This window comes from Pinus tabuliformis, chromosome 2_1 (genome assembly GCF_031772625.1).
Source record: "Pinus tabuliformis cultivar Carrire ecotype Pingquan chromosome 2_1, CPIR1, whole genome shotgun sequence".
Lineage (NCBI taxonomy): Eukaryota > Viridiplantae > Streptophyta > Pinopsida > Pinales > Pinaceae > Pinus > Pinus tabuliformis.
Window position 1 is genome coordinate 338,444,273 of NC_142299.1, and position 27,763 is coordinate 338,472,035.

At 39.3% G+C, this 27,763-nt stretch overlaps 1 protein-coding gene across 1 annotated transcript; it reads right to left on the reverse strand.

Moving 5' to 3' along the window:
• Nucleotides 1-8,493: 8,493 nt before the first annotated feature.
• On the reverse strand, nt 8,494-10,478 carry LOC149200225 (2-methylene-furan-3-one reductase-like). Its single transcript, XM_089402635.1, has 3 exons — nt 9,964-10,478; nt 9,090-9,573; nt 8,494-9,002 (listed from the first exon to the last, which is right to left on the reverse strand). The coding sequence occupies exons 1-3, from the start codon at nt 10,150-10,152 to the stop codon at nt 8,734-8,736; spliced, it is 942 nt and encodes a 313-aa protein (XP_089258761.1). The 5' UTR covers nt 10,153-10,478; the 3' UTR covers nt 8,494-8,733.
• Between the last annotated feature and the right edge of the window lie 17,285 nt (nt 10,479-27,763).

Below are 27,763 nucleotides of genomic sequence, written 5' to 3' on the forward strand. Positions count from 1 at the left end.
AACTTATCATGAGCAGTGTTACCGCAGGGTTCAAGCTCGTTAAAAAATAAACCCACCTCGAGCAGTTTTAACGTGGACTTCATGCTCGTTAAAAAATAAACATAAGAAATGAGCAAATGTTTCCCCCAGCGTTTAAGCTCATTAAAAAATGAACCAATTTCCGGTAAATAACCATCATGAATGTACTACTTCAGCCTTCAAATCCTTGGTCGTGTTCTCATCATCACCTCCACTCTGTATTGGTCGATCATTCACCTCCACTTGATCGTTTACCCCTTTTGAGGAACAGCTGCGAAGAGTGATCCTATTAGCCATCCTTGTAATACTGTCGTGATTGGGGAATTCCAAACCTTACCTAGAATCAGCTGCTACCCGAATTTATCACTCGTTCCTCAAAGACGAGTCTCCTTTAAGCTCTTTTCAACTGACTCGTAAAATATGAAAAGATTGCCGAGACATTGGCCTCTCCAGCTCGTTAAAGTGTCTGGAAGTGCTATCCCTCCTTTAGATTTTAATATTTTTGGACCTGAGGGATTATTACACAAAAAGATCGAGCGCTTGTTTTGTTCGGCTCGTTAAAAGTACCGAAAATTCATCCCTTCTGTATGGTTTTATACTTTTTCAGACTTAAGGGATTAGATGACGAAAAAGGATTTTTGGAGTTTCCTTTACGTCCCTTTTCAGACTCTCTAAAATTGAAAAGGACCGAGTTATCTTTGTTGTTAAACTCGTTAAAACCTAATAGCGACGAACTTGTCCATAACAGACAAGAACGAGTTTCACTATCGCTAGGCTCGTTAAAATATAGCGATGGGTTTGCCCAAAGGGAAAATTATAGAACAAGCATATGTTATCCTCCTCAAGCTTGACAAAAATAAAGAGGTACTGGTCAGCAATGACTGGGGAAAAATTGGGAAGAAAACTTGAGGAAACTTTGTTGGTAGCAAGTCGCTCTTGAACATGACACTTTCACTCCGCATCCTAGTCGGGCTGGGTTGTTCCATTCACCGGTCACATCACCATGGTCCCATCACACCATCCACATTTGGGGTTAATGCTACCGATCCATCATGTCAGTGTCGCCGATATGTTCAAGAGAAGTCACTTAGAGAATTCACCTGTGTCTCACCCGCTACAATACATTTACGCTCCATTCTTTCATGACCGCCACCCTGAACCTTATATCACCAGATCATTTTCACCTCCATTAAAATCATTTTCTCCGTTCCGTGTCATCGATGTGGGATTCATTAAGGCCCTCCTATGACGGATCGCTTCTTGTCGACATCAGCTCATTATCCAAGAAGTCGATCTAGGAACACCCCTTTTAGTACTTTGAAGCTTGCATGCCTCAATGGCAAGTTTCTCACTTCCAGTGACAGGTTCACATCAATGGCCTTCGACTGAAAGATTTTGCGTGGTGTTCGACGCCAAGTCCTTTATTCACACCACGTGAATTGTACTATAGTACCTTGAGGATCATTATCATTATCGATGATTCCTCTCGCGCCTATTAACAGCTTACATCATTGGCTGGTAATCAGGCGATGTCTTTCCATGTTCGACTCCATAACATCTCTCACATGGATCGACTTGTACTTTGAGTGAAGATCGAACGAGATTGAAGACCCCAGATCTAGTTTCATCCATCCGGGCTGCAATATATATTTAGGAAAATAAAAACATCAAATGTACATCATTGCTGCACAGATAACCATCCAATCTAAGGGATGATGGCTCCACCAGAATCATCAGTCTACACTCAGACGATTATCTGTCCTATGTACATGAAAATGAATTTATAAAGCTGAGCATGGGAATGCCCGCCTCAGCTAGATCATGAAAATATTATGAAGATAATGTATTGTATTGTATCTTATTACAGGTCTCCTTCCAGCTTGAAAGAACTTCGGATCCTCATGATAAATCATTTCACCCGACATCAAAAAGATTAACAACCTCATGCTTTAGGGGGCAACTGTTATAGACATTTCTGGGCACTGCAACCCCAAGCATAAATGTACATAAACTAAGGGTTCCTAAGTCCCTAAAGGTGTTGTTCCAACCCCTAAAATAACAAGGTCAACTGATTACAACTTCTCCCAGAAGTTCTCCATGAAAAACCACTCAGAACTGGTCAAAATTGCACCATTTCACCTGCTCCATAGGCAAAGTGCATTGCATCCCACCTAAATACACACAGTAGGTGTGTTGCATTTCAAAAAGCCCTTCTATGGGGTGCGATGGGCGAAAAGGGAAAAATGGCAGGGTCAATCCGCGAGGTGGAGAAGCATGGAATCTTCCAGAAACTTCTCCTATGACACTTGCCTCTCTGAATTCGACCAGGGATGAATAAGAGATAATCAATCTCCAAGTGGAATCAAGAACTATCAGAGGGGAGACACTAATCAAATCTCAAAAGCTGACTCATCTCCCTTGCAGACATCTATATATGGATCCCTCATCCCAGAGATCCATGGGGCTGGAATTTTGCATCTTGTAAGGAATTGTTGTTGGTTTCTTGAGGCAACATCATAGTGTTGGGTGATCTAAGCTTTTTATGAGGTGAAGAAGGGCTTACTTGCTGAGAGGATGATGCTGGGTCAGAACAATTGGTTGTAACTCTCTTGGATCTTTCTTGATTATCAATAAAGCTATTCAAGTTTTCCTCCATTATCTTGTGTGATTCATGTTTTATGCATTTGTAGGGTCAATTTACATCTGATCCTAGATTGTTTATGATAATAGATCTACGTTTTCGTATAGTGTTATGCTGCTTTGATTCTACAGGTACTCTGTGACGCTGGGTATACAAGAAAGCAAGTAGCAAAGGACTATCGGAAGAGAGAGGAATCGAGCAAGGAACTAAGCGCAAGACAAAGGTTGGTCTCCTTTATTCTTCTCTCATCTATCTCTCATAAAGGAAAACAAAAGTAGTTTTACTTTGTTTGTTTCTAAGGTAGCTACCAACCTTAGTGGGTTTAGCAGTTCTACATAGACATATTCCCGATAACACATGGTTATGGCTTTTGCAATGAGTGGGAAAACACATACCCACGAGTTAGATCAATCAATAGCAACAAGGAAACAAAAATATGGCAGAACCTTGGCGTTCATAAAAGAAAAGGAAAAATAGAAAAGTGCATGATCAATAATGTGATCTGACATCAGGAATGTAGTAAATGAAGTTTGTTGTATTGTGCTACTTTGTGATAGATGATATGTTGTAATATGATAGTTTGAGGATGGAAAATGGCATCAACCCATGGTACTCATCCACCCATATTATTCATCGACCCATGGAATTTATCCATGGTATTGTAAATGGCATCCGCCCGTGGTATTGTAAAATCCACCCATGGTATTCATTCACCCATGGAATTTACCCATGGTATTGTAAATGGCATCTGCCCATGGTATTGTAAAATCCACCCATGGTATTCATTCACCCATGGAATTGACCCGTGGTATTGTAACTGTAAAGGCTACATTGTGGCGGACAATCTGTCCTTTTACAAAATGTGACTTGTTACTTATAACAATACCACGGGTCAATTCCATGGGTGGATTTTACAATACCATGGGCAGATGCCATTTACAATACCATGGGTAAATTCCATGGGTGAATGAATACCATGGGTGGATTTTACAATACCACGGGCGGATGCCATTTACAATACCATGGGTAAATTCCATGGGTCGATGAATAATATGGGTGGATGAGTACCATGGGTTGATGCCATTTTCCATTCGGATCAGAGGCAATATAAATTAACTTACAAAAATAATTATAAATATAAATATTTTTTTAATATATATAAATACAATCGTCCTATATAAATATTATTACTCCATATAAGAAAAACCATATAAAATAATCCACATTTAAAAAATAAAAAAAAAAAATTAAATTAAAAGCTACAATTCATGTATATAAAAATTGTATTGAATAATAACAACAACAACAACAATCTTCCCACGTGGTGTAGAATAGACGATGATGGGGTGTATTATTAAGTCACTCCATGATGTGAAGGTCACCGGTCTAAAACTCCATGGGAAAAAATCCAACCATGTTAAGGCTCGTGTGGCTCAGGCCAAGTGTGACCCTCACGTGATTTTTATGGCTTAGATGCCCCTAGTACACAGTTCCTCAAGCCACTGGTCAAGCCTAAAGTAATCTATGGAGAACTCAGACAACGTGACAAACAATAAATATTCAGAAAATTATGAATAAATATAAAAAAATGTATTGAATTACTACTACTACTACTAGTAATAATAACAATAAAAATATTCAAAGTAAATTCTGAATAAGTAAATTCTAGTTTTGTAAATAAATTCATTTAAATCTGTTATAAACCTCATACAAAATAGTCTCTCTTACTCTTAATAGATCCAACATTTAAATAAGTTTAAATTTAAGTCCTCTCAAACAAAAATACAATCCTATACAGCTAATTCAAAATCCCACAATCCTATTTATCTGTCCAGAACAACCTCAAAACTTAGACAAAACATTTAATCTTACACAACTCTCTTGTTCATCGATAGGCAAAATGACATCCCACAATCCTATTTATCTGTCCAGAACAACCTCAAAACTTAGACAAAACATTTAATCTTACACAACTCTCTTGTTCATCGATAGGCAAAATGACAATGTTTCCTCTGGCTCGTTTGCTTTCCTAATTATTGAAAGCCTCTATAACATCATGGAATGAGTACAGACTCTTTCGATTGATGACTTATTTTAGTTTCCCACATTTTATGTATGGTTGTAATTTATCCATGTTATGGGCATTCACTTTTACCATGAAGGATTCAACTCTGGGATTTGGTGGAAACAAAGATATGTCCAGAACTGTGGCTTCCTCTTTGGCCATTATTAATATGCAAGGAAAATCTTCCAACATCCTATTACAATGTCATTTTTTGTATTAGTCACGGCTATAAAAGACTGAACTAGATTTAAACGAAGAAAACTACTTCTTTCTCTCCGAGTCTTAGTGTTCAACAGATGCCAACAATGGTTTTTGGAGTGTCCACCTTGCCTAACTATTGATATTTCTTTCATAATAGTGAAATAATGCAAGGTGGTGGTTTTATATACTTTCACTAAGTCTTTTCATATTGGATTTATTGTTTTCTTATAAGGCATACACAATTTTCAGGGCTTATGTTATATAGGGAATAACTATGGAGGCCATTTTTGGAATCCATTTTGCTAACAAGTTAAAAATGGTTAAATAATCCATTAAAAAAAAGAAAAGTGGAATCAACTCTAGACACCACCCTATCTCTTTGAAATGGCATCATCTCTCTCAATGGTTTTCTCTCCATCTATCTCACTCTTCCACACCCCATACTCCAGCTCTCCCTCTCCCACACTCTATACTCTCTCTCCCTCACCCCATCCCGTTCTCTCTCTCTCTCTCTCTCTCTCTCTCTCTCTCTCTCTACCCTTGCCTCCTTCACTCCATCTCTCTCCACGTTCCTCCCTCTCCCCTCTTCACTTTTTGTATCCCTCCCTCCTTTCCTTGGTCCCTCATTCATATAAAATCCCTCTAGCATTGTCTCAACCTTCCTCCCCCTCTCTCTCCCTCCCATACTCCCCTTCTTACTCTCCCACACCCTCCCTCTCACATTCTCTCTCTCTCTCACTCCCTCTTTCTTTTACCACTACTCTCTCCCTCCCTCCCTCTCTATCTCTTCCTCCTCTTGTATTTCCCTTTCTACCTCTCTATATCTCCCCCCCTATTAACTCTCCCTCCTCCTCTTTCAATTTTTATCTTCCTCCCCTTCTCTCTCCCCTCTCTTCTCTCTCCATTCCTCTTTATCTACCTTCATTTCTTTTTCCTTTCCTCTCTCTTCCTCCTTCTATACCTCTCTCTCCCTCTCACTCTCTTCCTCTCACTCCCTCTTTGTCTTCATATCCCCATACCATCTCTTACTCTCATAGATCCCCCACTGTCTCTCTTTCTCCCCCCCTCTCTACTTCCATCACTCTCATTCTTTCTCCTTCCCCTATTTATTACTTTCTCTTTCACACACACACACACACACACACACCATTTCTCCCTCTCCATCTCTCTCCATCTTCCCTGCTCTTATTCCCTCCCTTTCTATCCATTTCCCCCTCTATCTAAACCTTCCTCCCTCTCCATCACATTCTTTCTCTCTCTCCCTCATTTCCACCACCCCTCTCTCTCTTACCCTCACTTTTCCTCTCTCACTATGTCCCTCCCTCCCTCTCTCTCAACTTTATTCCCTCTTCGACCCTCTTCCTCTCTCTTCCTTCCCCACTATTTATCTCCATCCATCTACCATTCTCTCTTTCATCACTCTCTCTCTTCCCCACCTTTCTCTATCTTCCTCTCTCAATACCCCCATCACAACAAAAACACCCCTCTCAGCTTTGTCTCTCTCACTATCTCACCCCCCCATTCCCCCTATCTCTCCACTTCCTCATGTTTTTCTCTCTTAGCTATCTCTCCCTTTCTCTATTTACCTTGCTCTCCCTCCTTAATTACCTCTCTCTACCTCCATTTATCTCTCTCTCTACAACTTTCCACCTCTCTTTTTCTCTCTCCCACTTCCTCTCCCCCCCTCTCTCTCCTCCCACTCTTATTCCCTCCCTTTATAACGCTTTCCCCCTTCTCTCTAATCCTTCCTCCCTCTCCATCATATTCATTCTCTCTCTTCCTCATTTCCACCTGCTCCTCTCTCTCTTCCACTCCCCTTCCCTCTCTCACTATGTCCCTCCCTCCCTCTCTCTCAACTTCCTTCCCTCTTTGACCCTCTTCCTCTCTCTCCCTTCCCCACTATCCCCTACTGTTTCTTTCTTCATCCATGTCTCCCTCATTCTCTTTTTCTCCCCTCTTCATCTCCATATCTCACTCTTCCACACCCCTCTTCCCCACTATCCCCTACTCTTTCTTTCTCCGTCCATGTCTCCCTCCTTCTCTTTTTCTCCCCTCTTCATCTCCATATCTCACTCTTCCACACCCCTCTTTCTACCTCCATCAACCCTTTCCCCTCTATAGGAGTGTGCAAATTTTCCCAGATCTAGGAACACATGCACATTTCTAGAGTGTGCTTGTGTGTGTGCGCTTTTATAGTACAAATAAACTCTTTTGAATTCTTTTTTGTTGTTGTTCGAAGCTTAGGTTCTTATAGAGTTGGTTGCTTTCGGTATAGGTTATACATGGAAAACATGGTAGTTTGGGTTGAAAATACATGAAAACCTCCATTTAACAAAAACCTCTCTATATCTCTATCTTCAACATTATTTTTTTATATGATAGACAAATTTGTTGTCCACGAAGCTAGAAACATATAAAGTAAATTATGCATATTCTATATATCTAATTTTTTAAAAAATAATAAATATTTTTAGTATTTTTCACAGGGCCTTCACTACGGGAGAAATACCATACCACGTGTTCATATTGAGGGATGTATATTGAGGAAAAAATGGCATAATATATTGAGCATATAAAAGGGGTTAAAGGGTTTTTATATGTTGTATATATAAAATGGAGCTCAATGTTTACGAAAAAATATAAAGGGGTATAAAAAATGTTAATGAAAAAATGGATACCTAGAATATTTAGTTAAAATAGGGGTTTTTTAATTGTGAAGGTGTATTTGGGTTTGTATTGGTAGGGGGTTAAATAAAGTGATTTTTAGAGGTATTTACCAATATGTAGTCAAATTAAGGGTATTGTTTAGTATGCCACGAATGCACATGCTATATCAAAGGTTCATTAAGTGAAGCCCTTGTGGTATTTTCAATATATCATTGTGTTGAAATATGTCAAAATCTTAAAATATGTCCCTATTTCATTTTAGCTATAACTTCTTTTGCATTAACAATTTGAAAAATAAAAGTATATGGTGCAATAGTAGAGATTGATACCCATAGTCTTGAAAAAAGAAAATGTTTAACAATATTAAAACCCTTTTACATATTGTTAACATAAAGTCTTCTAGTTTCAATGACATAATGATTTTCGTAATTTAAAATATATATAATATGTAAGTTTAAGATTATAATAATGTGTTCTTTATAACTCTATGAATTTTTGTAACAAAGTTCATCACTTAAGTACTCACCGTTAACACTAACAAAAACATATGCATTACAGTTTGTGTAAAAAATAACATACTATTATTATAAAGACTCAAAATTCATATAATTATACACAACCAAAATTCTATGCTTAGAATGCTAATTATTTTCCCACATTTTATCCTTTTACACCATACACAAATTCAATGTAAAAATGTCTCAAATCATCCCTCAATGTCCAAAAGAGATTTCGCTCTATGTTAACAAATTATTGTATGTCCAAATTTGCATTGCCACTAACACTAGAGACCATAATAATCATACACCCAGCCAATATCCAACCCTGGTATGGTAATAAATGTAAAACTACTCGGAAAGCTATTACACATGTTTTAATAAATATTTAAAACTTGACAAGATAAAGGTATCCCTTATTAAAAGGGAAAATTTACCATATACAAAATAAATACAATTATCCCCAATAAATACAAGCATTGGGGGGCTGAGTTCAAAATCCCCACTATCAGGCCGTAAAAACCTACAACGAGATAGGTATAGTATTTGATCCTGCACAATCGATGGGCGAAATGACAATCTTAATTCCGTAAAAAGCCTACAATTCCGAGATGACAATCTTAATTCCTGCATCAACCCTTCTCTTATTCGATGGGCGAAATGACAATCTTTCCTCTGGCTCGCCCGCTTTCTAGATGTTTAAAGGCCTCTATAACATCAGAGAATGAGTACGGGCTTTTTGGATCGATCACTGCTTTCAATTTCTCACTTTCTATGTACGGCTGCAGCTTCTCCAGGTTATGGCCGCTGTGCGTTAACCGGAAGGATTCAGCCCTGGGATGAGGCGGAAACGAAGCTATGTCCACAACTTTGGCTTGCTCTCTGGCCACAACATGAGACTTGCTCGACTCCCCTGCAAATGAAATTAAAAGCTGGCATTAGATTACGTTATATATTTGCACTAAAAGCCGACCAAAGCAAAAATTCGTGAGCAACTGACCTATGGTGTCGAATACGAAATCGAATTTCTCGGAGATCTGATCGTAACTCTGCTTTGTATAATCGATGACCACATCTGCCCCCAGGCTTTTGACGAAGTCAAGCTTCCCAGTGCTAGCCGTGGAAACAATCCTGGAAGCCCCATACACATGCTTCGCCAGCTGAACAGCGAGGCTGCCCACTCCGCCCGCTCCTCCCACTATGAACACGCTCTGCCCCTTCTCAAATTTCGCGATATCGAACGCCTTCTGAGCAGTCAGTACCGCAAGCGGCAAACTCGCAGCTTCCTCGAACGATAAATTAGCGGGCTTAGCCGCCACCAGGTGTTCCTCCACTACCGTATACTGGGCGAGTGTCCCCAACTGTTTTGGCCTTCCCGCTGTAAAGTCCTGAACGTCTGTGTAGACCTCGTCACCATTCTTGAATTTGGAAATGCCATCGCCAACTTCCACCACCACTCCAGCTACATCACAACCTGGCACAGCCTGCATTGCAAAATTACACACACAGAATATATATATATATATTCATCGAAGAGCATTCACATTCTTGACTAGGTTAACATGAGGTAGCTTCGGTTAGAACAAAAGCAAAAAGGCGAAGGATTCTACAGAGGTGGAATTGTTCGGACGCCCTGGTTGAATTTGGAGAAAAAAAAAAATCAAATTTTTTTTATAGAGGTAGTTTTGAGGTGGAAATAGATTCAGTAACATCAAAAATTTTTCATCAAAAATTTTTAAACACACAAAATTATGAAATTTAACAGCTTTTACTTGTATTTAGAAAAAACTCTACCAATTTTTTTCAAAAATGACAAGATTTACATCATTTTTAGAGGAAAAATATAATAATTAAACTCCCGCAAAAGTGAATACCGGAAAATTGGAATCGGCCCTCCTACGACCGCCTTCCCGTCTTTTAAAGTCGACAGGATTGAGAGCGGCAGCTCGGACTTCAACTAAAATCTGGCCAGGCCCCGGCTTTGGCACAGGGAATTCCCCCAATTGCAAGACGTCTGCGGATCCATATTCATTGTAGAACCACGCTTTCTGCATTTTAGTCATATCTTCTTACAACCTGTGCTCCTTCCTTTCGTCTCACTCTCACTCGTCCTTCCTTTCGTCTCACTCTCACTCGTTGAAGAATTGACTGACTCGCCTGATGTGGGTGCGTATTTGTAGGCCGTAGCATCTATTTATACCCTATTTTCATCTCTATAGGTTTATTAATGAACCTTATCATGTGCCCCTGATAGCTCGATGTAACAGGGCGTTATTTTTTTCCACCTCTGTAACCGCCTGCGTTTTATATCTGGCTATCAGAAAAACATGTCAAAGTGCATTAATAAACCTATACAGCTGAAAATAAGAAGTTCATACCACCAAAACCTAATGACGTCTGCTGTGACGCCAGAGCATTTAACACGCAACATCCAATCATGGCGTCGACGCTGTGCATCTTGCTAGGCCACGTTTGAGAAATGGTTAATGTTCAAACTCCACCTCTTATATTTTATTATATTTTACTTAACTTTGGAATTGAGGTTGCCAATTTTACGTAACCTTTGGATGTCATTCATAACAATGAATGCAAGATGGTGGCTTTATGTACTTTCCCTTAACAGTATTTATATTGGATTTGTTGTTTTTTTGCCAAGCATATACCAAAGAAATTCAAGAGTTTATTTTATATAAATAACAATTAAGTTAAGAATAAGTATTTTGAAAACACTATATATATATATTAAATTTAAATTTAAATTGAAGTTTTGAAGAGTTTTATAATGGTTATTTTTTATTTAAATTCAATTCATTATAATTAACATGTGTTTTTTAATTTCTTTAAAATATAGTGCTTTATCTATTATTTTTATGAAATAATCTGAAATTTTTTATTATTATTTTTATTAGTAAAATGATTATATATATATATAATTTTGATAATAAAAAAGTTACAAATAAAGTAAATATATTTCTTTCTTTTCGCTGAAGCAAGAGACTTTCCTTCTATTTCAAAAACCCAAAAGTAAAGTTACAATAAGTACAAAAGACCTGAAAATCTCAAGGCCTACGAAACCAACGAGATCTTACTATCAAGAATGTGACCCACTAAACAAACTAAAGGACAAGCTAACCGATCAAATTGCCCCGCAATTACAAGTTGACCCAAAGTCAAAGTCCGCATACCTCCCATCATTAACTTGCAAAGATTGAATAAACTCGCATCCCCACAAACTAGCCCGACCAGATCTAACCAACAATTGCCACTGCAAAAAGGGACGGCGCGGAGAGATATCGGAGAGCCAAGATGCAAGATCTTTAAGGCGCGATGAAGGGTGGTAAGACGACCCCACCCTTGCCACGTGTTGAGAGCCGAGTGGAATCGCTCTCAACGAACCAAAACCACTTACCATTTGTGAGCCTTGCGATCATAAGAAAACCGCTTAACGCCTGGTTTTCCGAACCGAAAGAAAAGTGCCGTGGAATTTCCTTTGTGGGAGCGATCCAGCCTATCAAACTGTTGAAACTGACAATGGAGCTCGCCGCCGAGACATTCTGTAACTGTAAATGAAACCTTATGTCGCCATTCAAGAAACGAAGGAGATAAGTTCCCTTACCCCAAAGGAAGTTATCACCCTGCAGAATAAGCCCTTTTTCAAAGAGCCGACCACCGAAATGAGTAAGCCCAGGCATAAAGAGCTTTAATCGTAGCCGCCCCTCGTGCCCAATAATCGAAAATTTCCTTGTCCTCTGCGGCTTGAGCATCGCAGAGAGCTTTTAGCCTGCTTGGAGGTATCTCCTGCCAATTCATTTCAATCCTGCAATTTGGAATCGTCACTCCTTGGTTGGCCAGTGGATTTGCAAGTTTATTGGCCTTCCTCCGAACATGATTGAAGTTAACCATTCGTAGACTCTGGAGATGTTTTTAGATTCTCTGGTACACTTGTATAAGTCTCCTTGTATAAGTCTCCATTGTTTTTAGTCATATCTTCTTACAACGTGTGCTCCTTCCTTTCGTCTCACTCTCACTCCGATGAAGAATTCACTGACACGCCTGATGTAGGTGCGTATTTGTAGGCACTAATGGAGTGAGATGGGCGTCGCTGTCTCAATTAGCAAGCGAAATACATTGCATGTAGATTGAAAACACTCCCACCCGTGCTCCACAAGTTTCCACAAAATCCTAATGACATCTGCTGTGACGCCATAGCATCTATTCATACCCTCAAAGTCGTAGCGTCAAAATCTAATGATATATGCGGTGGCGCCGTGCTTCTACCACCGGAAACCTAATGGTAATCCGCCAAAACCTAATGACGTCTGCTGTGACGCCAGAGCATTTAACATGACGTCGCAACATCCAATCATGACGTCTTCCTTGACGCCGTGCATCTAGCTAGGCCACGTTTGGTTAATGTTCAAACTCCACCTCTTATATTTTATTATATTTTACCTAACCTTAGAATTGAGGTTGCCAATTTTAGCTAACCTTTGGCATGTCATTCATAACAATGAATGCAAGTTGATGGCTTTATGTACTTTCCCTTAACAGTATTTATATTGGATTTGTTGTTTTTTTGCCAAGCATATACCAAAGAAAATTCAAGAGTTTATTTTATATAAATAACAATTAAGTTAAAAATAAGTATTTTGGAAATTATATTTTTGAATTGGTGTGGTTATCTATATATATATAATTCAAATTGAAGTTTTGAAGAGTTTTATAATGGTTATTTTTTATTTAAATTTAATCCAATATAAGATCTCCGCCTATGCATTAAACATGGAAATATTAAGAAAAAAGAAAGGATTATTATGGTGATGGTTGTAAACCTGAATGTGAATGAACCCCTCCCTTTGCAAATAAATATGAGATAGGGTAGCACACAACTAAGAACCTCAAGCCTTGTACTAAAATCCTAATCGTTATCATGAACTTCCCAATGCATTCTTGTGTGGTTCCTTTGTAATTAAACATATAATATGGTGGTACAAAAATTGGGATTCTCTCAGTTATGGTCATAATCCTCAATACATTCTATTTCCTTTCATGATTTAATGAATAAGTGGGATATATATATTGAGACTAGCCTTAATATTGACCTAAAAATTACAACCTAAATGAATATCTCTACTCTATTCATTACATACTAGAGTGAGGGCTTAACATATAAAAAAAATATTTCCATGCTCAAATATTTTTCGTCTTTACTCATGTTTGAAGGGTTAAATATGCATTGGTTATCTCTCTTGTGATACATTGAGAAATAATGATATATGATTGCATGATGTTTCTTTTCATTTATTTACATAAGGAGATCACACTTGTTAGGGTGATGGAAACCATTAATCCCCTTCATGGTTAACAAATGATGGAAACATATACCTTTGAACAATGACCAATCTTGATGATGAAAATACAGATAATTATGTATATTTGAAATGGACTTGAATTGGAGATTTTGATTATAGATATAGGTGAAAATGTATCCCATGCATTCCCATTAGATTGGCCAATATTAGCTTAACCTCATTGCTCTTATCAATATGAATACAAATCGTAATATCTCTTCACTATTAATAGCGTTATATTGCTAAATATCGAAGTTTTGATCTAAGAATCAGATGCAAATATCATATTTCCCTTCACGATTAAAAAATAATGTACTTAAATCCTTAATCATAATCACGGATATGAGTAGAAATGGTTCCAAGCAAGCATATCCTCCACATGAATTAAGCAAAAGACCCACTTTTAAATTTATTTTATGGGTCCTCTATGGCCCTAAAGAAGTTAAAGTTGCAGAGTATGCATGAAGCTTAGGACGCATGACAAAAAACCAATTTGAATCTTATGCCCTCTACGAAAGGATTCAGTTAGACTCCCACTTCCTTATTCAAAATTTGGTGAAGGGCATCTCTCCGAGGGACACAACATTAGAAATTCTTGTGAAAAGAACCAGGAAAGTTGTAGAAGGGTTCTCTTCAATAACATATTTCCATGTTAGTGATCTCAATAAAGATGTGGACTTATTTTCAAATGAAGGGTGTAAGTTAAGACTAGGAAATTTAAAAATCATTGGCTAAATCAGGACTTATCCTATTCCTTAGAGCTAAATGGATTATCATTACATAATTATGAAGGACTTCATTATCATTCAGTTACACCATGACATGTAAGTTTTATTTTTTGTTGGGTTAATTTTGTAAGATATATCCCTACAAAACCCCTTTTTTTGTTGCCCAGTTTGGAGTCCTTATGGAAAAATTTGTAGTTTTGCTAGATAAGAAGGCTCAGGATTTTTTTTGAAGATATAAATATGTACTACCTAGTGTATTTGCTGCAATCCAAGTAAAGAATTTCATATAAACACAAAATTCTCATTCTTGTTTAAAAAGAGAAATCTCTTAGAAATGAAATCATCATACAAAAATTAAGGTTTTTTCTTCACCTCATAGTTTAGAGAATGACAATGATTTAATTAGATGAAATCATGTTGGTTTGGTTTTTGTGCTTATGGTTAGAGATCTAAGAATGAATAGACCCTTCCCTTCATCGGAGGAAACATCATGGGTTAGATAGCCTAACCCTTAATAGCTTTCACTAATATGAATTTGATTAATAGAGTACGTTGGATGTCTTTCCATAGCAAGGGTTAGCAAGAAGACCTATTCTATGGATTGCAAGTAGTCCAACATCAAATTATGAGGATTTATGAAAACTATAATATTGGAACATGGTCATATATCTATTTATAAATATGAAGAAAAATACCATAAAGAATCTAGAATCTAAAGATAGGAAACATAAACCAATACAATGTGTGAAATCCTCGAATATATCCAAGATAAACCTCTATTCATGTCTCAACTATGAGAAGGTTATAAGGAATGTGGTTATGAGGACCTCCTCATTGGGAGGGTTTATAGGAAATATTGACTGTAGTGTATGGTTCCCTCTCTCTAAAGGCAAAAATAATCCAAAAATACAAAGAGAAAAATAGAGAACTTCCAGTGGAGAATACCTAAAAGGTTTAGGATCATAATTTCAATGATGAAAATCGCTATTGTGTTTAAATAAAGATTTTTTTTTAAGATCCAAATTGAAGCTCTATGATGAAGAGTTTTTTAATTGTTCTTTTTTATTTAAAATTTAATACATTATAATTGACATTGTTATTTTATTTTATGAATAATTTATTTAAAATATCAATATATTGTTTTTATGAAATAATATGAAATTTATTCTTTTAATTCTTTATTATTATTTCTATTAGTAAAATACTTATGATGTATGTAATATATACATATATATGTATGTAATATACATATATATGTATGTAATATATATATATATATATATATATATATATATATATATATATATATATATATATATATATATATATTTCAATTGATAGTAAAAATTTTACATAGAAAGTAAATATAATGTGATGCCTTAACAAAGAAATGAGATACATAGTATAATGCGACTAGCAAAGACTGACACTAGTGTGGGAAAAGAGTGGCCTAATAGGTGGATTAATGACTTCCCTCATCAGAGTGAAACATGCAAGGTTGACCTAGTAGTGACTTAAAGCATTCCAAGGGGAATGCTCACTTAATCGAATAAATGTTTTTCAAAGATATATCAATAAAAAAGACATATGGATGTCAAATATTAGTAATATAGGATGGGTACGACACATGGAGGGGATGGAATATTGTAATAGGACTTAATGTGGTATTTAACAACTCTATGGGAGATAATGGTCACTCACCTTTGATGCTCTAAACAAGGGTGACTCGATGATGATGCCACTGATCGAACCAAGTACAAGTGCTACAAGGAACAGTTGGAGTAAAGGGGGGAGTTTGGGGGGACATGGGTTATCATCATGAAAATTGGAAAAAAAATGGTGTTAGCCTCCAAATATAATGGGGATTGAATGGCATGGGCATTGAAATGCAAAAGGGGTAATTTTTCTAAAGTCCCCATGTGAGGAAGGATCTCACACCTAATAGGTGGAAAACGAAAAATATGGATAATTTGATCCACCTATCAAAATGTTGGGGTCCCTAAGGTGGTTTTCATTGAATGATAGGCAAATGCAATGAACTAGGTGATGTTGCTTACATGTGAAATGCCATAGGGAATGGGTCTAAAGGAAACCCTATAAACATGAGAAAAATGGGGTTACTCATGGCAAACTTCCACACATGAGTCAATGGGTACAAAGACAAGGTGATGTCATAGTAAGAGAGAAAATGGATTCAAGTATAAAAAATGACAAAATAGATAATGACCCATTTGAGGGGTTGGAAACAGATTTCTAACAGTGCTAACAGTTTGTTAAATGTAAATAAGATAAGCTTATAATGACCAAGTGAAAATTGTGGATTTTTTTATAAAGGGAATTTTCCCTCCAATTCCGATTCATTTATTCATTGGCTTGTGGAGAGCTTGGAATGGGGGAGGAGATGGTAATCTTAGTGAGATTTCAATGAAAAACTAATAGGTGGAATTTGGATTTGTGAAATTCAAGTAGGTGGCCTTACTTGTCTAATAATATTTTAGAAAGGGGCATAGGGGATGGAGAAAATAGCCTTAATGCTTCTCAAAAAATGTTTCTTCATGAATAACCAAAGCAATAAAGGATGAAGGGATGGACTATTAGAAAGGTTCTAGAGTCATCCCTCCAACTAAGTCAATCATGGGTACCATATGGTAAGTGAGGCACTTCATAGAGTAGAATATTTCAATAAATGGTATTGATCATCAACTATGTGCGATGTGTATACGGCTCGTCAAAGAGGCTAGTAGGATAGACTACCCAAGGAATGAGAGGAAAATCAACATTACTTAGACCTTTGGGGCTTATGCCAAGAATGAACAATGATCGAATGAAAAGTGGCTAGAGGGATCATCGTGCCCCCAAGAATATGATGTTACCCACAACAAAAGATGAGGAGGGGATTTATCGGCTATGAAAAGGTGGGAATGATATCCCCTATTAGTTGTGTATGTAGCAAGCTAAGTGCATGCCCTAGGTGGCAGTCATCCACATATTCATTAGGGTTGCATCTTTCGGAACAATGTGGTGTTTTAAGCATGGGTCCTTACATTTTAGGAGGATTAGTTAGGGGGTGAGTGTGCCCCCAAGTTTTAGTATACTATGGACATGCCAGCTATATTTAGTGTGGTGCACTCCAAACACTTTCTCAATGAAGATGCTATGCGATGGTATACATAATGTGATCGTGGATTTTTCTATGTTTTATCTCATCACCATATTATTGATGTTGGTTACCTTCTTATGAAAAGAAGGGACGAATGTAATTGGAGAAAGGAAATTTTGGAGTGCCAATATGTCTTGATAATGCATATGGGAGTTAAAAGGACTAAATATATGGGTTTGTAGTGTGGTGTCACCATACCAAGGAATGACTTGGGATATAGTGAACAAATGCTCATCTAGATAATATTGGGGATCAAAAACATAATTATCAGAGGAAATTGGATGATGAGATAAGAAGTAGCAATGATGATGCACATCATCCCATGGGTAGTATGGCATGGTAAGGGACTCCATAATGTACTTATTGGAATGAAATACTATAATATAAGAATGCAAGGGATCACATGCCATAGGTGATCAAAAAGGCTCTAAATCATTGTCATGAGTGACATGGTTCACATGCACAACATTTATAAAGATAGAATGTAGACTAATGGATTGAAGTTCCACCAATGTTGATACTAAAGTGACATGTAACATAGGAGGTATGCTCAAATATACACTTTTAGATGCTTCAAGGAGGTCTAAAAATGTTGATCTCATGGATGATGATAGATAGAGGCTATGTATGATATTCTCTGCCATTTCCACATTAGGGGGTTATAATTATAGGAGTAGAATTCCCACTATGAGCAGCATGAAATTTGCAAAGAATGATGATGGTATCGAAAAAGTGTGGAAGATGAGGGTAGTGATGGGAGTAATGTATGTGCATGTTGCACAAACAACATGGTTTACTTGTGCACAAGGTATTGTAGTTCTTATATGACATAAGGAGGGTGACTTGCACTTATGGAACCATAGGTTATATCTAAAGATCATCCAAGTTGATGAAACATTTTAATTTAGGGAGATGGGGATAGTTACTGGTGGAATTTCCTTGAATATTATAGAAACCACAAGGAGTTGGAGGCTTTGGTGTATAACTTTGGACGACCATATCCATTACTAACTTCTAAGTGCCCCATTTATTTTTATTTTTTCCAATTGCTTGTGCAACCAAAGTAGACTCCAATTGAGGTTGCTATGGAACTGAAGAAACATAAGATGTTGTTGGAATAGGTTAGATGGGAGTTAAATTTGTATAAGGTTTTAGGTGGTTGTGGGGTGGTTGAGGGGGGAGGCTGGAAATAGAGGATACAGGTACCAAATTGGAATCCCCAAAGTGATGTTAGGAAAAATCAACATGGTGATTACATGATCACATGTTGGGCGCCGGATCCCCTACGGGAATTTTTGGGGTCAGAGCCCAGATTTTGGTCAAAAGTTGTAACTCTAATGTAAAGACTCCACATTTTGTGGGCACAGAGCACGTATCTTGTAAAAGAGTCATAGGGTTTTCTACTCTCAATTTTGTTATTGTAATGTCAGTTGTAGAGATCTACCCATGGTCTGCAGACCATGGGATTATATAAATAGAGCGAGGCTCTAAGTAGTTAAAACATCTAATCAAATCTAATGGAATCTAAGGATGAAGAGTTGAGTCGCATCTGAAGTGTAAAGTTTAGTTTTGGGTCGTAGAGTAGGAGAAGGCTCTGCAGCTGAGTGTGCAAAGGCTTAGTAGTCGCAGCTAAGTGCACGGACCCCTGCAGCTGAGTGCGTAGGGTGAGTCGAGTCTGTAACAGTTGGAAGCATTAATAAAGAAAAGTTTTATATCATTTATGTGTATTTATTTCCTGTTTTATTTATTGAATGTATTTGGTATGAATTTCACTTCTACTATTTATATCATGCGCGAATATATATGATTGTGTTGATTAAGTGAATACAAGATAGAATATCTATTTACACGAAGTTAACTAACAGCTGTAAGAAGACAAGTAATATTCGAGGTGTACTTTGGGGAAATAGTGCAGGCCGCTACCATAGTAGCGTGAAAGCATCTCAGCCCCTGGTTAGGGTTGCGTGATGGTGATTATAACAGATCGCGAACGTACTGAAGGTTAGGATAGTGCACGAAGTGACTTGGGTGAAGGTAGGCACAGTTGGACTAAATCAGCACCTCAGACATCTCAAGGGTGCAGAAACTTGGTTCCAGCATCCCCCGCTACTACTTCGGGTGAGACTTTAGTCTGCACTCTGCAGGTTGATGTCGAAAGGGCCAGTAGTGTAGGGATTTGTTTCGCTAAATAACTCTGAACCTGGGTCGGGCTCCCTCAAGCCAACAAATGGTTATGTTGCTGGGATCGGAATCTGCATAGAGATGTCTGATGTCATATGATTGGAATCCAACTAAGAAGGAAATTGAAGGCTGGTTGGACAGAATAATTCACGAGTTCGTGGCACAGGAGAACAAAAACCCACGACTGTCAAAATAAGAGTGGTTAGACTGCTACTTGTACACAGAGATCCACGAAATATTCTTCGCGTCCTTCCCTACTGAGCTATATGAGTGGATCGCGAAGCTAGCAGACAACTAAGGAAGGTGGAAACTTGACGATCCTATTGTGTGGGCCCCAGAGTTAGTGCGAAGGTTGGAAGCATCAGAGGATAAGATCACGCGCACCATTGATCATTGGCTCGATCAGATTATAGGAGGATTCATTACTGAATTTGCGGTCGACACCTCAGTCAGCTACAGCGAGGCAGAGTGATGCTTTCTCAAAGGACCACGAGGTAAGTACGTAAAGTCTGTAAATACTTGGATTAAAATGCTGTTGTGTGAAAAGAGGGTTATGCAGTTACCTTGATGTTTGGGGCTACGCAAAGTGGAAAATCTTATAGGAACGAAGGAAGTAAGGGACTAGAAAATAGCCCCTTGATTTCACCTCTGCAAGGGGACAAGGAAGAGCTCGCGAAGGTCTCTCTGCGAAGTAAAATCCATTTGATAAGGCAAAGAGTTCTGCGAATACCACCCCTTCCCACACCGCCACCAGCTTCACTGCCATCACCTCCATCTTCACCCGTACCACCTCCCTCACCACCATGATTCAATATGGCAAGAACAGTAAAGTTGCCTGTATTCAAAGGTTTGGGAAATGAGGATCCAGACCAATCCTTATTTGTGGTGAGGGTTGTAGGAGAAGCGCAAGGAGTTACATATGACAATATAAAGAAAGTGACATTGGTTAGCGCCCTATAGGACTACGCGCTGACCTGGTATATTAAGCACTCCAATGATAATCCAAATGTGGGAATCGTGGATATCCAAGCAGCGCTAAATAAAGAATTTTGCAAGCTGAAGTCTGAAGCAAAGTCGATCACTAGATTCAAAGAGATCACGATGCTACCAGGCGAGACTCCTTGGGAGCTGGATCAGAGGCAGAAATGTACAATTCGCAAAGCTAATATGAATCTGACAGATGGACAACACCACGAGTGGTTTGTAGCTTCGCTAACGCCACTTTAAGGAGTGCGCTATTGCAGTAGAAGCTAACGACTTAGGCAGAGGCCTTAGAGATCGTGATGAGGCTGCATGAGACCCCAATGTAGGATCCTAACTTAGGAGTTCAGCAGATCCACGTGCAACTGAAGAATTTATGCCTTGAGATGCAGAGTCTGAAACAGGACAAGACGGCTCAACCAGAAGTGTGCGAAGAGGTGTGGTGCGTAAAATGCAAGGATCAAGGTCATGATAAGGACCACTGCTCAGGTTTCGTAAAATTACCTCGCAGGAGGAGGACCGATGCCATTAAGGCTGGAAGCACAAGCAAGACCTAGTGCGCCGCCTACTTTGTGGTGTATGATTTGTCAAATATCTGAAAAGCATGCCACGGACAATTGCCACTTGTTACAGAAGTATACACATAATTCACAACAGTTGTTCTGCAACTTTTGTAGGTTAGTGGGACATGATGAGCGCACGTATAGAAGCTATGAGTTGATGATGGATAGAACTCCCACCTATAGAGTTCAGACCGAAATGCAGCCCCTTGACCAAAATGCGGGAATGGCGTGAATAGGATTTCAGGGGCACGTACGAGGCCGAGGCAGAGGAGGACCTGGAAGAGGTCGCGGACAATTGATATGCTACAATTGCAGAGGGTCAGGACATTATGCCCATGACTGCACAAATCCAACACACCCATCGTGTTTGTATTGCAACTTATTTGATCATGAGACAGAAGATTGTCCTATACTGATAGCTAGGATACACGACAAAGGAGTGCTACTGCCTCCCCTAACTTAGAACCTGCAGATGATGAGGTCTGAGCCGTGCAAGGAAGATTTGAATGTGAACATTGTGCTCCGAAGTGGAATCATGACAAAAGAGGACAAGGGAAAATGGCCAGAAGATAGTACTTGGGTTTGCAAAGCTCCGGCAAAAGAAGTAGAGTTTGATTTGGAGCACACTCGGGAAACCTTCATGGAAGCTAAGAAGAGCTTCTTTGATGCCTCCACTTCAGGAAGCAAAGATAGATCGGAGCCGGAGATGGACCCATCTATGCTCACGACGTTCCTGGAAACATGTATGAAGTTACTGCGCGACATTAAGGCTGTAAAAGGATTACAGGAACTCATTAACAAATGCGCTGGGACTGTGCTGGGAGAACCGCGTGTAGTCTAAAAGATTGGAAAGCATAAGACCAGGACAGGAAGAGAAATGAGATTAACCATGCAAATCAGAGAATATGAGATGGATGAAGTTATCTTGGATTTAGGATCAATGAATTTTTTTTTCCGAAATAAACATGGGAGAGAATGGGGAGACCTACATTGCAGTGGTCCCCTATTTAGCTGCGAATGGAAAACCAACAGAAAATAATACCCATGGGGCGATTGCAGGGAATAACCGTGGATATTGAGGGAGCGAGCGTGCTAGAAGACTTTGAAGTGATAGAGATTGTTGATGACAGCAATCCCTACCTCGCGCTCTTAGGAATTGATTCAGCCACTGACATGAACGGGGTGATTAATTTGAAGAAGCACAAGATGATTTTTGAGAAGAGGTCACTACGTGTAATTATACCCCTGGACCCTGTTGAAGGATCATGCTATACAGAGCCGATGCGTGACTATGAAAGTGATGATGACTTGGATTGCATCTACAAGATAACAATGCGAGAGCAAGACTGGGTAAATCCCACCGCGGATGGGTGGATTTCATGAGAGTGCGAGAGCTCCTGTACTTCAGATTTTGATGAGGAAATAGAGCGATGGCAGAATCAGCTACACGAAGTAACCATGCTTAATTGTAATATGATGACAAGAACACTGCGCTACGTATCGACAGAGGTAAGAGATCTGCCTACTTACGATGGTCTAAGTGAGGTAGATACCTTCTTGGATAAATTTGAAAGGGAGGTTCCGGAAAAGCAACGCTTCAAGACCTTGGACTAGGTACTGTGTGCTACGCCCACAAGATGGCGGGGTACATACAAAGGAAGCTTTAACAACTGGTGCGAATGTAGAAGGATGATGTGCACCCGATTTGGGAAGCCTAGGGTGCGACTGACAGATAAGTACAATGGGCAGGATGATCTATGCGCACATTTGGCCAGGTGGGCGTAGGCATATGGAAAACAACCCACGTAGATGTACATGAACTCCGTGCTGAAAGGTATGGTAAATAAGCATGTGTTGGGGGGGACAAATGTATAAATGGCTCTTAATGTTGGGGAGACATTATGTAGGAAGGAAAATTGCACAAAAGGTTCTCCGCACGGAAGCGTTCAACAAGGTATGAAACGCGTTGAACAAGGTATGCAATGTGCAGCAAAGTGATTGGGACCTACACGTACCTACAATATTATGGGCTTATAGGATGAAATGCAAGAAACTGACAGGACATACACCTTTTAGGCTTGTCTATGGAGTAGAAGCCATAATGCCTATGGAATACATCGTGCCTAGTCTGCGCATAGTAGCGCTCATAGGTATGATGGACCGTGGAGTCCTGGAGGAGAGGATCACGCAGTTTGAGGAGCTCGAAGAAGAACGATTTTCGGCTGGATTCCACTAGGAGGTACAAAAGAAGCGCGAAAAGGCTTAGCACGATCGACATATTAAGTTGTGCACTTTTAAGGTGAATGATTTGGTGTTGTATGATAGTATGTTTGATAAATTCGCAAGGAAGCTCATAATGCATTGGCTGGGACTGTATGTTATTAAGGAGGTCACATATGGTGGCATGGTGCAGTTGGTAAAGCTAAATGGAGAACTCTTCCCAGGAAAAGTAAATGGTAGCCATTTGAAGCCATACACAGGTGGCCTAACCATCTGACTAGTCGATGGAAGCATAGTCTTAGCGCTCCAAGTAGCTGAAAAGAGGTGCAGGACTATAAACTACTCTACCCGAGAGCCGCGCGATGTCAAGACTGGGCACAGTAGTGAAGTGTCACAAGGTCCGCGGCAGCGCGAGGATAGCTGCGCTGCCAAGTGGGTCGGATGGAAAGTGACCGTTACAGTCACTATTCACGATGTGATGCTTGGCTTGAGACCAAATGGAGCGAGCGGTAGGCATTTAAGGCGAACTTTATGGGCTAGATTTTTGAAAATCTACCGCCAAGTGAGCATTAATGGAACAAATGTGGGGGGAACAGTCCAATTCAAATTCAAAAGGTGCTATAAATTGTAAAGGGTTTTCCAACAAACAACACTTGGCAAATTGAGAACTGAGTTGTTGCGCGCCCAGACACTCATGAACCCAGACTTGTTCAATATTTTGAAGGTGAAGTCATTGTTTGAGCACTTATCCGAGGAGTTGAGAGAATTGTGGAATAGCAATATGGAAGCACTTGAGGAAGCCATGGATACCGTAGTAATAACCGTCGAGGAAGCTGCGCAATCCATGACAGAAATGGATGCCCTAGAAAGTGTTGGGATAGTCTCAAAAATCCCTAAATCACCACGTATGCCGAGACCCAAGAAAGACAAGTAGCCTATGGTATCGATGCATGTGTCCCCTAGGAATCTGTTAAGAACTAAGCTTACCATGGAAGAAAAGGGGAAGGCGATCAATTTGGAGGCCGATGAGGAGGAAGAATTCGAAGAGATCTAGGTAGAGGAGGAGGAGGATGTAGAAATGGAGGTGGAAACCTAGAGTGCGGACCCTTTGACCAAGCTGCCCATGTATGTTCCTCCGCGGAAGGGGAAAGAAAAGGTGCCCAAAAACCTAGATAAGAGCAAGATCTTTCTGCATACTCCACTACTCCCCAACGATATCGTTTTTGAAGGAGTGCACTTGGGGCGAGTGCCTGTACTAAAATTTGAAGACTGGGATCTCGCAGACCATGACAAGTTCCCACATTTGGCAACCACATAGCTAATGCACCAGAAGAAAAGCACATCGACCAGAGTCATAGAGTTGGAGCCGTGCCAGTGGCTGAGAGGTGTAGAAAAGGCAAGACTGTTAAACCTGCTCTAGGTGTCACATTACCATCGTGCCCCAGTAACCACTTTTGTCATCAGGCAGCTACTTTTCTTGGTGCATGATGGGTGCTTGTGGATGGAGGAGCCCATCCCCATCACGGACCATCTGATTCACAGAATTACCCAGCTACCTTGCAAAGGGGAGGACCCAACGAATATCTTGGAGGGTAAGAGTGATGATTTGGCCATCATGGAGGCCATGAAGAAGACGTTCAAGCTGGAGAACAAGAAGAGAGATTATGTGATTTCCAGCATCAACAACCCTGCAATCAAAGTTGCGACGCAGATATTGGCTGGAAAGGTTATGAGGAAGTGGTGCATGGATGAGGTGCACGCGCCTGTCGTTGCACTTGCCACACAATACGCAAAAGGGGTCTAGTTTAACTAGGAAAACTACTTATGCGGCGAGTTCCTTGAGAAATGTCACGAGGCATAAGAGTAGGGAATAATTTTCACTATGCATGGCTTCTGTTGTCTATAGCGTTGGTGGCATGGGAATTACCCGAGGATAGCTAGTTCCTAACGATTGTGCAGGACCTTCTGGAGGCAGCGAAGTACGCCTCGTTGTGGGAAACTAGAGATGCACAGAGGATAAGGGACAATAAAATATTCTGGGTGTTCATGGAGATGAACATCGGAATGGGGATTAATCGCAAGCCGTGGTTATTGTCCACGGTCTATAACAATCTGCAAAGCTTCGCCGAGTTCAAGGTAGATTTCCATCATGTTTACATCAGAGCACGAAAGGACCCCGCGAAGACATGGCGTGAGCTACCTTATCTAGCGACGGATGATGTCATATTCACGGTTGATGCAGGAGCATTCAGCTCAATAATATCATTGTATTTTAATAGACATAGGGGCTCTTGTGTTTTCAAGGAAGTTGGTTTCCTATGTTTTGAATTAATGAAATTATTAAGATTTTAGGTATTTCAATGAGAGAAGCTAGAATATGGATTTAATTAAGTATAGTGAGGCATATTTGTAAATATTCTCGAATGTAGGAGAACATGAGAGAATCAGGATAGTTGAGAGATTGAGAGATTTGAGAATTAATTGTAAAGCTTAGATTGGGAGTTAGTTCATGATTTTGTGGATTAGAGAGGATCCTTAGAGATAAGGAAGAGACTTTAGGATTTTTTTGAGAAGATTATGGATCTAAACCAGGAATTGGTTGTAGAATCCTTTTGTATAAATGAAATCCTTAAAGGCATAGTCAGGGGTTAGCTAGTTAGTTAGGAGTTAGAGTGTGAAGAGTTTGATTGTAAGCTTGCGGGCATATTGTGAAACAGAGGTCACTGATATTGGAAATCAAGCTTGAGAGAAGAAACTGTGTAAATACCTGTTTATTAATACAAACAACTCAATTATGAGTTTATGTGTGTGTATGGAGTAATTTAATTGTAAATTGTGTGTGAACTAAGAGTAAGTTTTATGTAACAGAAGTTGCATGTGTAGAATCAAAGGCAGATTACAGAGAAGAATAATAGAGAGGAATCACAGCTTTGTACACACCGACAGTATAGGAGGAAGCCCTTAATGTTATAGTGAAGGTGAAGGAAGCATAAAGGCACGAGCAAAGCTAAGTTAAGGAGAGAGTTAAGTGGCAGAACAACAAAGGACTAGAACCCTGAAGAAAGCGAAACCACAAAAGAACATTGAAGGAATGACATAAAAACAAAGTAAAGAGAAGGACGAAGGAAGTGAGTTAACAACGCACAGGAGTCGTTGGATCTATAGATCAACGAACGAGGCTAAAGGCGATGGGCGACCAAGATTATGTCATGCAACATAAGCAAAAGAAATGAATGATGGAGATTAAATCCAAGTACTTGCGGTAGGTGAATCGCGAGAATCGACCTGGATCATCATCTTGACAGATCTGGTAGATCGACGGTGATTAGTAACTGTAGCGAGGGTAGAGAATATGGGATGCCTTGATCACGATTGAAGGATCAAAATTGTTCTTAGTCGTCGATCGTAAATTTCAAATGCTTACATCATAGTCAACTGCGGGGGTTAAGTTGGTTGATAACCCGTGTACTAGTTGAAGGGCCACAGACCGTAAGATTTGAGGACCTCCGTTATCCAATTCATATCAAGTTTAAGTGATTGGAGCTTATGTCTAAACCCAGACCCGAAGTTTTATAGACCAAGGTTTATGAACCATATTGGCTCTGTAAGGCCGGTTAAACGTCGTGCAAGTGGTCTGTGCAATATTTTTATGGATCGTCGAATCAAATGGGTTTTGATCTACGATGCAGGATCACCGAGCAACTCTATTGATCAAGGAAGACATCAACCGTCAGATTAAGGGTAAGATCGATGGTGGAGATTGAAGTGATAATATTTATGCAGAGCAGACCCGAGAAGGTTATAGGCACGATTTTATTTTATTTGGAGTCTAGTTGTGTTATCACATATCGCATGCGAGAGGAGGAGTCTTAGGAATGCGATGGAGTCACATGTTGATGTGATGCGATATTGCGACAGCCCTTGATCTGGTGGATGAAATCAATGGTGAAAGAGAAATAGCATATCGCAAATCGGGAGTTCTGAATGCAAATTCTATTGAGTCCTTTGAAACTCCGTGGTTGCGATATATGATGAGTTGGCACGTAGAGTGGGGTTTGGTTAAAATGTGTAGTTATAGAATGAAGGGTTGAGTTATAAGGTTTCACGAAATAGGATTAACTAGGGATCAGACTTGGGTTAGTTATTAACTCATTCCGCATGAGTTTTAATTAAGGGGGTTTAAACCTTAAGGAATGAAGGTTTGACGAGGAAGGTCATTGAAATTCCCGGTACAAAAGAGATTATGCATTTTATATGGATACTGTGGGTATTGCAGGTTTTTCCCGTGTCATTTTGGTATCAGAGTAGAATTGTGGCTGAAACATTTGATACTAAAGCACAAAGAAATTCTGTGTGAAAATTTCTTTGAAAAGAATTTAGAATATAGTTATGTGTTAAGATGTGTATGTAGGCAAGAGGAGATCATATCTTAATCTAACAACCATTAAGCACATAGAGATAAAGTATAGTAGAATATTGGGAGAATTTCA